The sequence below is a fragment of the Xiphophorus hellerii genome, chromosome 14 (genome assembly GCF_003331165.1).
Source record: "Xiphophorus hellerii strain 12219 chromosome 14, Xiphophorus_hellerii-4.1, whole genome shotgun sequence".
NCBI classification, from domain to species: domain Eukaryota; kingdom Metazoa; phylum Chordata; class Actinopteri; order Cyprinodontiformes; family Poeciliidae; genus Xiphophorus; species Xiphophorus hellerii.
Window position 1 is genome coordinate 19,431,416 of NC_045685.1, and position 14,194 is coordinate 19,445,609.

Consider the following 14,194-nt stretch of genomic DNA (forward strand, 5'->3'; position numbering starts at 1 on the left):
AATATTTTAAGATTTAATAATTCTGTTTACTATAAGTTGCTTTGATTTTATTTTAAATAACTCATTTTTTATTTACATGTATTTAATTTCTGAAAATAATGCAAACATTAACATGGATTATTATGTTTTTTATGTTTTGATGATATTTCTTCACATTTATTTGTTTTATTTGAAATGATTGTAATTTAACTTTTTTATTTGTATTAATTTGCAAAGTAATAGAGACATTTTTAATGTTTAATAATTGTCTGACTAAATTCATTCTTGGTCTTTATTCACAACTTTGTCCACAGGTTACCAGCTGACATCTGCAGAGTGCTATGACCTACGAACTGGTCGAGTGGTTGTGGACCAGTATTGCCATTATTATCCTGAAAATGTTAAGCCCAAACCCAAACTGCAGGAGTGCAACATGGAACCTTGTTTGGACAGGTAGGGTTCTGGATCTTTGGTTAATAATAATATTAATTGGTTAATATTAACAGCATAATCCAGTTTATTTTATCGTCTCTTTTTCTCAGTGATGGATACAAAGAAATTATGCCGTATGATCTCTACCACCCCCTGCCTCGGTATGTTTGCAGTTCAAAAAGACAAAATAAATAAAAAGACATGAGGCACATTATTCCATTATACCAGGTCTGACGTTTTCTCCCTTCAGCTGGGAGAGCAGCCCCTGGACGGCCTGCTCCACCTCCTGCGGCGGCGGCATCCAGAGTCGCTCTGTGACCTGTGTGGAGGAAGACATGCAGGGTAACATCACCCCCACCGAAGAGTGGAAGTGTCTCTATTCTCCAAAGACAGCAATCCTGCAGCCCTGCAACTCTTTCAGCTGTCCAACCTGGGTGGCACAGGAATGGTCACCTGTAGGTGTCTCCTTTAAATTCTTTGCTATGATGCTAAAATCCTTCTTATTTCTCAGTCTGCAATCAGGATCTTCACAAAAATATTTGAATTTTTCTGTGAATGTTTAGGAAAATTCCTCTTGGCATGGTTTACCTTTATATATATATATATATGTATATATATAACTTCTTATTTATTAATTTTTTTAACAAAAACAAAAACATCCTTGTACTATGCTTTAACTAAAAAGGGAGAAAACTCAACAAAATATCTTATCTTCATTTTTTATTTTAGTTTTCATAAAGATTTCTGGTAACACTTTATTTCATGGTGTGTAAAAATGTCATAACAACCGTCATGAACATGAAGGAGTGTTCATGAATGTTTACGACTGTTGTAATGAAGTGTTATTCTGTAAGCAATGATACTTTTAATGCAAAGTTGCTCTAAAAGTTGCATTAAAAGTGTAAACTTTGCATTATTACGGTCGATAATAACTCTTTTAACACAAAGTTCTATTAAAATTTGCATTAAAAGTCCATTTAAAGTGTCAACTTCGCATTAAAAATTTCATTATTTACATGATGACTCCTTCATGTTCATGTCAGGCTTATGCACACCCCTTCAATTAAAGTGTTACCAGGTTTGTTTCTTTTATTGGGTCTTTCCACTTTTTATGCTTGAAAACTAAAAGGACACTTTCTGTAGGAATCAGCTAAACAGTAAAAGGACCTTTAACCGTTAAAGTTGCGGTGTTTCTTGGTCTTAATTATGCTTTTGCTCACAAATTCAATTTAAAAAACAATTTATTAATTCCAAAAAGAAACTGAATCTTTTTGTAACTCATATTACCCACGGTTCTTCAAAGAGATGCTGTCGATATTGATGACAGGAAGGATGTCCTGTGGTGGTCTGTATTACAGCAACTCAGAAAATGCCTCTTACTGGAAGCACTTTTTTTGTTGTTTCCTACAGAGGATTCATAATTTTCTTGATTTTATAAAGAATTTTTTTTTTTGCACCATCAACTCCAGATATTCCCCAGAACTACTGAGTAACCAGAACCTTGTTACTCAGAAAAGATTACTCTCTCAGTAACAGCTTTATAGAAAGATATGCAGCATCTACGGCTATCAGAGTATGGGATGTTGACACAATGACACTAAACGTTTAAAAAGCACTTAGTGACAAATTAGTATATGGCTTTGTTAAATTGACTCTACAGTGCAGTGATTTCTCCCCAGATTCAGTCAAATGTTTTCTGCACCTAGTTAGTAGCTGGAGGTGATTCTCTTTCCATTTACTACATCTACGGGAACTTCATCCATAATTGTGGCCGTAAACGAGTATAAGAAAACAGAGATATACTGATAAAAAAAAACAACTATGCCAGTAAGTAATTCTCTAGAACAACAGATGGTTCGTTTTAAGCTGCATCTTGATTGTAAGAAAAACACTCATTACTGCTTGGGAACAAATATGCAAATATTTTACTTTGTATAAAAGAGCTGCATCATTAACACCAGTTGGTCCCTGTGCCATCACACACCGGCCAATTGAGCCAAGTTTATTTCTTGAACTTAATCCCTATGGTAAAAGTCCACTGCAACTTCCTGATTGCCAGTTTTTCTCAATAGGAACATGCCAACCCCTGGCAGTCAGGTCTGTGGCCCCTTTCAAAACTGGTATGCTGTTTGTGCAGCACATTCTTCCTTTAGCGTGCTTATTTTGGTAGATCTATAAAGTTTGCTCGTGATGAGAGATTTGATGAGATTTTGGAAGGATTCTCTCTTCACTTCCCTTCAGTTTCAGACTGATATATATGTTTAAATTATTCTAAAGGAGAATGAGCATGACTGTAAAAGTTGTGTGAAGTAGGACTGAGAAAGCTTTGTGTGGCCTGTCACCACCAGTGCACAGTGACCTGTGGTCAGGGTCTGCGCTACAGGGTGGTTTTATGCATCGATCACAGAGGGATTCACGCCGGAGGCTGCAACCCCACCACCAAACCCCACATCAAGGAGGACTGTCTGGTAGCAGTGCCGTGCTACAAATCCATAGGTGGGAAATGTCACACTAAACTGAGCAGCTTTTGTCCTTTTCTTTGTGGTTTCACGCAATGTTAAGCGGATCTGTACAATTTGCTTCAGACACACTCCCTATTGAAGCGAAGCCTGTCTGGCAGAAACAGGCCATTGAGCTGGAGGAGGAAGTGACTGCGACTGAGGATCCAACGTAAGTATCAACCTAGCATGAGCAAACACTGAATAAGGTTCTAGAGAATATTTTAATTCGGTTCTTGCGAAAGTAACCACCATTTCACAATTTCTCACATTACATCTACGAACTTCAGTGTGTTTTTGTGGGATTTTATGTGATAAACCAACACAAAGTTATAAGATACATGTTGAATCTTATTGTTAACATTCTAGTTGGCTTCATGTTATGGGTGGCGATAGAACACCAATAACATGCTGGAACATGATATAACGTAAAGTCAATTGGATGTTAAATGACATGCAATCAATTGACCGTGTTGGCTTTACACTTTAATTAATGTAAAGCCAACAATTACAATTGTTAGCAATTTCCAGCCATTTAAAGATGGCGGCATCAACAATACATTTTCTTCCATCTTGTCTTTTTCCACTCCATTTTCTTTTGCTTTCGTGTTTCCTTCTTTCCATGTGTCCTACCTCTTTCCTTCCTTTCCTACAGTTTCAATTTTCAAAGAAATCTTTGCTATAAATGAACATTTGTGTTTAAGAGTTTAAAATAATTGCAAAGGGCAGTGAGCTCTGGGAAAAAAGCATCGGATTTTCACAGGACAAAAGTGTGAAAACCTCTTTGGCCCTGGAAAAACAGCTGGATTTATTCTGAGGTTAAATGATACTCAGCTGGGCTCTATTTACTAATCAGATCACATCTGAAAGCATTTTGACTGCACTGGGTTTTATTTATGGCTACATGCATAAAGGAGCATAAATACAAATGAACAACACACTTTTCAGAGAGTTATTTGTAAAAAAAAAAAAAAAAGTTTAAAAAAGACAACTTGTAATTTCCACTCAAACATTATGCACCACTGTGTATCGGTAAGTCACATAAAATACAAATAAAAAGTCTTGAAGTTTATAGTTGTTACATAATAAAATGTGAAAAGTAACTTCCAAATCTATGACTAGATTTGCAAACGTTTGTCGGCTGAATTGGACCTAAAAGGTTTTAGATGTGATTATATGCTTAAGTCTGCTGGTTCCAGTTTTGCTCAGAAGCCGAACACCGGCAGGATCTCGTCTTAAAAGAAAAATATACTTTAGTAACATAAAATTTCTCCACAGGGGTAAAATAAAGCAGAAGTAATTTTGAAGACACACACAGTTTCAACAACATTTTCCGAGCTTAGAGCAACAGACCAACCTGAAGGTCAAATTGAAGTGGACAGGTCTGGGTGCCGCCATGAAACCACTACAGTATCACTGTTGTGTTCGTGTCAGCACCGATTTCCATCAAGCTCGGGTCTGAGCAGTCGTCAAACCTTTCACCCGTGTGACTGCAAATACCTCCTGGGCGTCTAATCTGTGTGTCTTGAATGTAACTGGAGGTTATTTAGGGTAAAAGGGGAAACGGAGAGTGAAGGAGAACAAACATCGTTTTGAGAACCTGCACTTCCTTCCAGCATTACCTCAGCAAACCCCACAATCTTCCAGATGTTCTGTCCCCCGAACGTGAACGATATGTGGATGCTGAGCAGCGCCTTCGCAAGATTTATATTAGCAACGAGTTTCAAACGTTTTTTACGTTGGCATATCTGGATCGAGCGACGAGTGGAGGGACACTGCCAACGCATATGATTTTGTTCTGTTGCAATGTAAAAACAAAAAAAAACAAAAACATTTCTTTTGTCAGAAAGCTCATAAATAACTCTGCATAATGCACGGTCGCTCACAATCCAACAAAAATATCTGCATACCACATGGGGCCTTGTTACGGATGTAGGAAGAAGGAGAAGGAAATTCCTATTTTGGACTTACTCCTGGCACGAGAAAAGTGAAACCGATTTGTTCTCCATATCCTGGCCAAACATATTATTTTTACTACCAGTTTATAGAATATTTCTGAAGATGGATGTTTAATCAATGTAATTAACGTGTGGCCTTGGCTGATATTACAAAAAATAAAAAATAAAAATCTGTTGTTTCCTGCCACAAATGAATGCGGGATTGTTTTTGAACTGACAGATGTGCTTTAACAGCCCATGAAGATAAACATTTCTGCGAGCTCGCATGTTGACTTTGTTGTTCATGTTCCAACCTCTAACTGCGAGTGATTCATTTCGTTCGTTTGTCCAAACAAGAGCGAGTCCCCGGACGCTCGTAACGAGACGGCTTTTACTGTTATTATGAGCTCTTTATTGAGGCATCTTATAAAACAGTGTGGCGCTTTTGTGTTGTGGTCGAATGGGGGAGGAATCCTGCGCGCGAGCTGAAGCTGCTTTCGTTGTGTAAATACACACTCAAATAGTTGAATAATCTGTATTCTGAGGTAAACCAGAAATTAAAACTTGGGATTTAAAACCTTTTTTGTGGGAAAAGGATAGCAGCTTGAATCAGATATAGCTGAGCCAGGCACCACATTTAATGCAATTTAGAATAACTTTGGAAAGAAGGGCAATGGACAGATCTCCAGTTTATTACATGGCAACATAGAGAAACACACGACTAAAAGAAACACACATGCTCACATCTAAGGACAATTTAGAGAAACCAATAAACCTTACAGTCATGCTTTTGGACTATTAGATAATCCACGTAACACATGCATGAGGAGAACATGCAAACTCCATGCAGAAAGACCCAATATCTTCTTGTTCCAAGGCAAATATGCTACCAACGGTACAAGCTGGCATGTAGCTCATTATAATGTACCAATATCCATGAAAAAGTGTAAAACGAAGACCAAATGCCAGTCAGGGGCACATCAGTTCTCAATGCAATTGTTTCCCAAGACAAAATAAGGGATTTCAGAGTCTCCACCTCAAGTTTGAGTTTGTAGAGTGAATATTTATTCAGTGCAGAGCAAGAAGTTCAGATAACTCTTCTCAGAGAACAATCAAACTGGTAGCCTATGGAAGGGATACTGGTTTGTTCTCTGGTGTGTTTTCTTTTAACGTCCTGATTTTGTTTATTTCTGAATTTTCTAAATTTCCACTTAAAGACAAGAAGCGTTTGGATTATTTCAATTTGGCCAAATGCAAGGATGTTTATAAACTACAAACTAAGCCATAACATTCAGTATCTACTTACTAACACGATCCGTTTGTGTTTGAACACAGAGAACAGCTCGTTTTACTAATAGCAGTTAACACCAAATCAAAACCTCACCGTTTTCCAACTTGTAATCAGAACATGCTCAACTCTGGTGTGACATCATTCTCATGGTGGCAAAATGACAATTATATAAAACGACACTAAAGTTGTGGTTAGTGAGGAGGAATCTGTTTTCCTCGTCTGGTTGATACTCACTCTGAAATGATCTTAGTAGCAAAAATGCTCACAGAATCCTTTTAACTACCACAACAGATTATTAGACAACAGCTTGGGTAGAAATTACAGTAAATGCTTCACTTTATTTTCTTTTTCTTCTCAATCACAGCAATGCGTCTGTTTTCTCTCCAAAAATAACTCCAGAGAGAAATCTAATTAAAACTAAAAGGCTCCTTTTCAACAAGATTAATGGCTATGATAGATATCAATGACAGGGTTATCACATTGCGCCGGCTTCTGTTACATTTATGGAAATGGTCTGTGTCGAAACACATGGCTCTTAACAAAAAGATGTTTGATCTTCTTTATTATAAGAGACGTGGACACTTGGCACCGAGAGACTTCTCAGATCAGTCTTCTTGTAAATCCAGAGTGAAGACGGGTTTTATATGAATATCTGTACTTATTAGACTGCTTTCAAAAGTGGATGTTGTTACAAATCATGGTGCTGTAATTTTAGACCCATATAACAAAAGAGAGGTAGCCCAGCTGCTGTTTAATCCCATGAAGCTTAAATGAAATGGCACAAATCTCTGTATTCACCAGATGTACACATAGATGCTTAGTTTGTAGCCTGATTTTTTATTTTTATTTTTTGTCTGTTTGATCTTCTAGCAGATGAAAGCTTGTAATCAAACCCAACACTTTGCTAAAGCCTAATGTATTTAAAGACCAAGTGCGGTTCAGTTTTACACTTATTGTTACACCAGCTCCAGTTGTTGTAAACTAGAGTTTGAGGGTTTCCTCTCCCTGTTTTTAAATATGAAAAAAGATGCACATGAAATCTCTTTAACCAAGATCATATTTGACGATGTCACTCAAGAACAGGGGTACATTTTTAAAACTTAGTAGCACAAGCATAAACCATGGGTATTTGTGAAAGAAATGAGTTAAATATTTTCTACATCTGCGTTATCCTCCTGCAGCTTCATTCCTGGTCCCTGGCAGCCCTGCAGCAGAACGTGCGGAGCTGGGACCCAGCAGCGGACGGTCAAGTGCCAGGTGTTGCTGTCTTTCTCCCAGACTGTTGCCGACCTGCCTGACGACGAGTGCGAGGGGGAAAAACCCATCTTGGTCCAGCCGTGTTATCGCAAACCCTGCTCAGGAGAGCTCGGTCATGGGGACGAAAATAGAGAAGAGGAGGAGCCGCGACGCGATGGGGACGTACTTGACTGGGAGTACGAGGGATTTACGGAGTGCTCAGAGAGCTGTGGAGGAGGTATGGGTCTTAATTTATCTCCAAGATGCGCAACAACCAGGACAAAAATTAAAAAGTAAACTTTATTAACCAAAGGTTGACGCCTCTCCCTCGCCAAAAAACCCAAACAATCAAAATGTTTAGGTTTTTATTCCCTAAAGTCTGAGAACAATGTAGAAAAAAAAACTAAGTAAATTTGATTAATATTGACTAATATTTCCTATATTAGTCAATGTTGTAAAAAAAATTAGTGTTTTTTACATTAGTAAAATTAGTGTGTTGGAATTAGTAACATGTTCAATGTCAGTAAATGTATCCAGATTTTACAATAAACATTACATAAACATGACTTTTTGTAGCATTATTTTAGATTGAGTGCCAGAAAATTATTAGAATTTATTAAGTAAAGTAGTAAGTATTCAATAAAATGTACTCATCCTTGGAAAAAGGGCTTATTAACTTTAATAAAGAAAAAGACCAACATCGCAAACCAACCCCAAAAGAAATATTTTTTAAAACCTAATGCACTTTATCTTCACAACACTCATGATAACTTCGATGATCTGGTTGTTTACTCCCTGTACAAGTTATCAGTCTTAACCATGGTATGAATTTTGCTCTGTCCTCATTCTTCAGCTTTGTTCCTTTTCTTAAAACCAAGATTGTTTCATATCCCCGTGGCAACACGTGTTTCCAACAGTGACAGTGAGGAGAATCCATCTTACCTACCTGTGTCCTTCTCTGTGGCTCACCATGTTTCTTGTATAGATAATCTTTGTAGAACAAATGCTCTCTTCATCCTTTGAGGATGAGAAACTATTTAAAACAACAAGTTGAAACTCAGACGTTGCTGAAAGATGTTTTCATTGAAAATTTTATTATTAATCATAATTGTGACCCAGTGTACAGGGCTGTTCCTGCTGTCTATAAATCATAAAAACTCCATTCGGGTCTCTGAAGTGGCCCGGTTTATTTTAGTGAACCATCAAATGATGCAGTATTAGAAAGTAGATGACTAAAGCCATGCCAAAATTGGCTTTGAGAATGTAAACACCACATTTAACATTAAAGGTCATAAGTCCTCATCGCTCACAGCAGCAGTAAAAGCCGTCCCACACTGAAATGGTTTCCCTAAACATCCTGTCAACACAAGCCAAGGCTTACTTTAATCTCCCCATGTCCACATCCAGCATAGTCACAAATTTATTTCTGCACACAGGCATTTGCCAGTGCCTGTGTGTATGTGCATACACTCCCCAAAACTCAAGTAGCGGGCATTTGAGGATGGTTACAGAGACGTATCTTATGTCAAAAACACATCCCCAGGGCTGTGCTTCTGTGGACCATCACACCGGTGTGGCGCTTGAAGTGCCTCCTTTATTGTAGACTCCTTTGCTTGCATTGGATTACTTTTAATATGAGCTTAAATTACTCTTTTAAAATTGAGCCATGTCATTGTGTATTTATGGTACTCTTATGCCTGGATTTTGTCACTGGAGAGTTTATTTCTAGTCATCCTTGCTGCTCCAAATACAGATACAATAAAAAGAAACTGTACCGTCTTTAGTTCCAAAGTTTTACCTATGAGGCCATTTGGTTCACAACAGAGCTTACTTTAAATAAAAACCATCAAAAAAACCTACTATTATGTATTCAAAAGGAAAAAGGTAAATGGAGTATGGCCTACAGGCACAGCAGCAAAGAACATGATGTAGTCACGGTAACATAAATATTTTTAGATGCAACATTACTACAGACAAAGAGAAAATAAATAAATAAATAAGACAACTGAAGACAAATTTCCGCAGATGAAATGCAACCTAGCATTAGCTCTGCAGCACACTTAGCTGCTGCAGGCTGTTAGAAAATGGCTTAATACTCAAATAGGCTTTTGCTTCAAAGTTTGGGGTTCTTTAGGTCTCTGCTATTGACCCAAGTGACAATTTATGCAGGTCGTTATTTTTGCTAAGTTTGCTTCGGTTTTCAGTGAACATTGCTTTAATATGGGTAAACAATAGCCACCATGATGAAATCAATCCTGGGAGTGAGTTGAAAATTTGTAACAAGGAACTGGATGGATGGATGGATGGATGGATGGATGGATGGATGGATGGATGGATGGATGGATGGATGGATGGATGGATGGATGGATGGATGGATGGATGGATGGATGGATGGATGGATGGATGGATGGATGGATGGATGGATGGATGGATTTGTCTAGAATAATTATCACTGTGAGCTGATCATACCTAGGAATTGAAGCCATAAATATTTAGTATTTTTAATGAGTCACATTTAAAATTATTAACTCCTTGTGCTTTTTTGACTGTCTGTACTCTTTATGAGATAAATACATTTTGCATTTCCACTGGAACCTGAATGTGCAACTTCTTTCATACTCCTAGCAACCTTTCTATAAAATAATCAGCGCAGTGAAAGGCAGATCTGGACTGGGCTACATTTTGGTCCAGGTGACCCACATTATGACTACTTAAGCACAAAGTCTTGAACTTAGCTTGATGTAAAGGGAGGTTTTCTAAAATAACTTACAGATTTGACTTCTGAGCTAACACACCGAGGAAAAATCACCACCCTGTGTTCAAACTATCGTTGTCAAAGATTCTGCCATCAAAAAAGTGAGACTGTCAAACCTTCCTTTTTGTGTGTGAGATCTGTAGAAAGAGTGAACGAGGGAAAGAGAAAACCTCACACCAAAAGTGTGCTTTCATACATAAAGTAACTTACTATTAACATATGCAAAACAGCATTCCTTGCCATGAAAAGTAATTCAAAATCAGGATATTTGCTCCTCTTCATGCTTTTATATGTTGTTGTCAAAACGCAGGTGTGCAGGAAGCTGTGATCATTTGCCTGAACAAGCAGACCAGGGAGGCCGCAGACCAAAGCCTGTGTGTGAGCTCCCGTCGGCCCCCTCCGCTCCTCCAGGACTGTAACACCCACCTCTGCCTACCGAGGTACAGTAAAACTCCACGAATCAGAAGGCTTGGTCACCACCACCAGGTTGCTTTAAGAGTTGTTTGTAATGGCTTGTGCACAAACGTCAAATTAGACTTTAATGAATGCAATAAAAGTAAAGAGGAAATTACTTGTTTTGTGGAAAATGGGATTTGGCAAAATATAAGAAAAGAAATATTAATTAAAACTGAAGTGGACTGGGATCTTGTACTCATTAGCAGCCTGCCAAGTGCACGTTCTTCCAAAATATGCAAAATTTGGTGCTCGTGTGCCATTCTTCTTGAGTTGCAGTGCTTTATAGCGTCAAACACATGCAACCACTTAAAGCCAGAATGAAGAAATGCTAAACAAAAAAAAAAAACATCACGTGAATCAGTTCATTTTGTTTGAGATGGTGGAATAGTTTTTAATTGTTCATAACTTTCAGCATGAACAATTAATTCATGCTGATTTTGAATCAGCATGAATTCATAATCAGCTAATTAGCTGAGCCAATTACAAACCAAAACCAAAGCTGAGCCAATTAAATCACAATTCAGATGACTTGGATCTTGGTGATGCTGAGGCAGAGTGACAGAGACGAATCACTTCTGACAGGAAATTAAAGCCTTGAGAAACAAGGTTGGAATCTGATGCACTGAGATCCGAGGTCAGCAGTTCGGCAGCATAGCTAGGAAATATTAAAACTGTCCTCAGAAGAACTTTCTGGATTTTTGCCAGATGTGATGCTGTAGAAATCTGGAAGATTTCATTTTGTGAAGTCAGGTTAAGTTACTCTGCAACTTATCCAACTGGAAATATTGAGGGGAAGCTTCTCTTTGGTTGAGACTCTCAAAAGCTTGAATGAGCTGTTAGTCTTTGATAAGCAACCAAAGTCCTGCACCTACAAAAACAAAACAATAAATTAAACTGTTACTCATATCTGAAATGTTATTATATTTATTGAGGTAAGTTGATATTACATATTTGACATTTTTAATTGTAATCGGATTTTGCACTTCAAACAAAATAGGTTAATTAACTAAAATATTAAGCTGTGAAGCCACATGCTGTTCAACATATCTAAATCTTGGCTAAACAGTACGCGGATTCTGTGACAGGCCACATGTTTCAAGTTAACACCGTGCACATTGTTAGCCGCTCCACCACTTTTACTCTTGTCCGAAAACTCAGAGGCTTGCAGCCTGACTTTGCCTGTTTTTCCAAGCTTTTCGTCTTGTTTTCACGCACAACAAACGCTGCATTGGACCTGTTTCTTTTGGCCATTTGCTCCCTCCTTTATGCCCCCTCACCCTCTCATAATAAGCTACACTCTTTGGATAGTGTTCCCTCTGAGGGGAAACAGCCATTAGATTTAGTTTGTACAGGTCCATGAACAACTTTCATTCCCATTCCGTCTCTCGATCCTGGATTCTTAAATAAACACAAGGTTTTGAAATATCACTCAGTCTGTCAAACCAAAAGTAACGTTGCTGCAGTGGTGGATGGGAAACCTCAAAAGCCATAGCAAGTTGCCGGATTGCACCCTAAAATTGGACTAAATTCAAAGTTAACTTTGAAGCCGAACTTATGGTCCAGTTAAAAATAACTATTGACAGCAACATTAGATTATTCCCCATGTGCACTTGAAAAATGTAAATGAATTGTTGCATAATACCTACATAGATATTACTGAACACTGTGAGAATTTTGTGTCATTTTGTTTTTCATGAATTTAATTTCCATTATTTTACATATTGATGCATGAGTAAAACTCACATAGGGTCAAAAAATAAATAAATAAATAACTGAGCTCCAACGTAATTTGTGTCCACGCAGGCGTGACTATGTACTGTATGTAAAAGTAAAGGTTTCAGTTTTAAATAACTTAGTCTGGCTTTTTAAAGCAGCACTCCATCTAACATGGTCCTAAAGCCAAAAACAACCATAAAATGTATTTATTTGTATAACACATTTCAGCAGCAAGGCGGTCCAAGGGGAAATACCCCCTTTTTTTTATGTCATCCAAGATCCCAAACCATTTTACTAAATTATAGCTTTAACTTAGTCAGTCCAGGTTTGAAAATTCTATGTGTTTTAAATTTGGAAAAGAGACGATCAGAAAAAATGCAAATGTCTTAAAAAGCAGTCAATTATCTGTTTTTAAAATATCTAATCACATCCTAAAACCAGGTTTAAGTCTATAGGTCAAAACAGAAGTCGAAGAAGTATTTAACAAGCTATATGTTTTATTTTAAACATTCTGTAACAGTATAAAACAACCAGGTTTTTCTTTAGTCCTTAAGCAACGTGTTGCATCACATTTGTTGAGTCTACAGGCCACAACAGTAGAAGAATAATCATTTTTAGAGGTTCAGGAAATTTAATAGTGCAACAAACTATACAATTTTAAAGTATATGTTACAGTGTAAAATAAGCAAGTTAAGGTTTTAGTAGTGTAAATATTTAAAATTTTGCACTACAAATAGGTGGGTACAAAGCAATTGCTAATTTCATTGCTGTTGGGTAGGCGCTGTTGCCATTATTTCTTAGCGATTGCCCATTATCCTGCAACAGGAATAAGTACTGGAAGTACAACCTAAAACAGTCTTCCACTGAAATGTGGAAGCTACTTTTAATATGAGTTCTTGTGCCAACTTTAGACAATGTTGTGCCAGTTCACAACAAGAGCTAGTTCTTAGTTCAGTTCACACCATTGAAACTTAATTACTTCATTATTTTAGGTCACAACATGAACAGCTGTAACTAAATGCACATTTTCAATGTAAAATAGTTCCCGTTTATTTATATCCGATATCATTTTAGAAAAAAAAAGTCAGTGATGTCATTCCTCACTGACATCACATTAACATCTTGTTTTTGTTTCCACCCTGTTCTCTTTGCTAACATAAGCTGTAGGTTAATGTAGCCAAAATGAAAATATGATCATTAATAGGTCAGAGCAAAGACAGAGATTTGTTTGGCCGCTAGTGTAATCCATGCCCACCTGCACAAGCATGCACACAGCAGTCATCAAGTTATTACCTTTAAGAGAAGAAGTTGCATTGTTAACTTTAAAGTTCCACAAAACGTTGACAGTATTCAGCCTTAAAGAAATCTCTTCTGCTCAATATCATCTCCACAGGTGGGAAACAGGGCAGTGGAGCTCATGCTCTACCACGTGTGGTGTTGGTCTGATGACTCGGACTGTAACCTGCACTCACCGACCCTCTCCAAACAGCAACTACTCTGTGGTTTTAAAAGACGAAATGTGTCAGAAGCCCAAACCAAGTCCTTTCCAAGCCTGTAACCGATTTGACTGCCCTCCTACATGGGACACACGCGACTGGGACCAGGTAAAAGACATAATGTTGTGTGCTTTCCATAAAACATGCCTGATCCTGACCATGCTTCTTGTACTTTGCACTATAACCTCAGCATTATTGTCTCTGCAGTGCTCCCAGACTTGTGGTGGTGGAGTCCAGAAAAGACAAGTGTTTTGCAAACAAAGGCTGGCAGATGGCAGTATCCTCGAGCTTCCTGACACCTTTTGTCCATCCAGGACTCCTGATAACCAGCGTCCATGTGGTAGGCAGGATTGCCCACCTCACTGGGTCACTGCTGACTGGTCTCAGGTATCTACTCC

General features: G+C 37.9%; 1 protein-coding gene across 5 annotated transcripts in view; it reads left to right on the top strand.

Moving 5' to 3' along the window:
• adamtsl3 (ADAMTS-like 3) overlaps positions 1 to 14,194 on the top strand; it is a 102,064-nt gene that overhangs the window by 78,639 nt on the left and 9,231 nt on the right. For 4 of the 5 annotated variants that reach the window (XM_032583512.1, XM_032583514.1, XM_032583515.1 and 1 more), the window contains 9 exons: positions 294 to 432; positions 522 to 572; positions 662 to 866; positions 2,760 to 2,907; positions 2,997 to 3,081; positions 7,319 to 7,611; positions 10,439 to 10,568; positions 13,694 to 13,904; positions 14,004 to 14,183. In XM_032583512.1, the coding sequence (XP_032439403.1) occupies positions 294 to 432; positions 522 to 572; positions 662 to 866; positions 2,760 to 2,907; positions 2,997 to 3,081; positions 7,319 to 7,611; positions 10,439 to 10,568; positions 13,694 to 13,904; positions 14,004 to 14,183 (1,442 nt within the window). Of the gene's footprint in view, positions 1 to 293; positions 433 to 521; positions 573 to 661; positions 867 to 2,759; positions 2,908 to 2,996; positions 3,086 to 7,318; positions 7,612 to 10,438; positions 10,569 to 13,693; positions 13,905 to 14,003; positions 14,184 to 14,194 lie in introns of those variants that run through there. The other variant, XM_032583517.1, reaches the window with a different exon arrangement.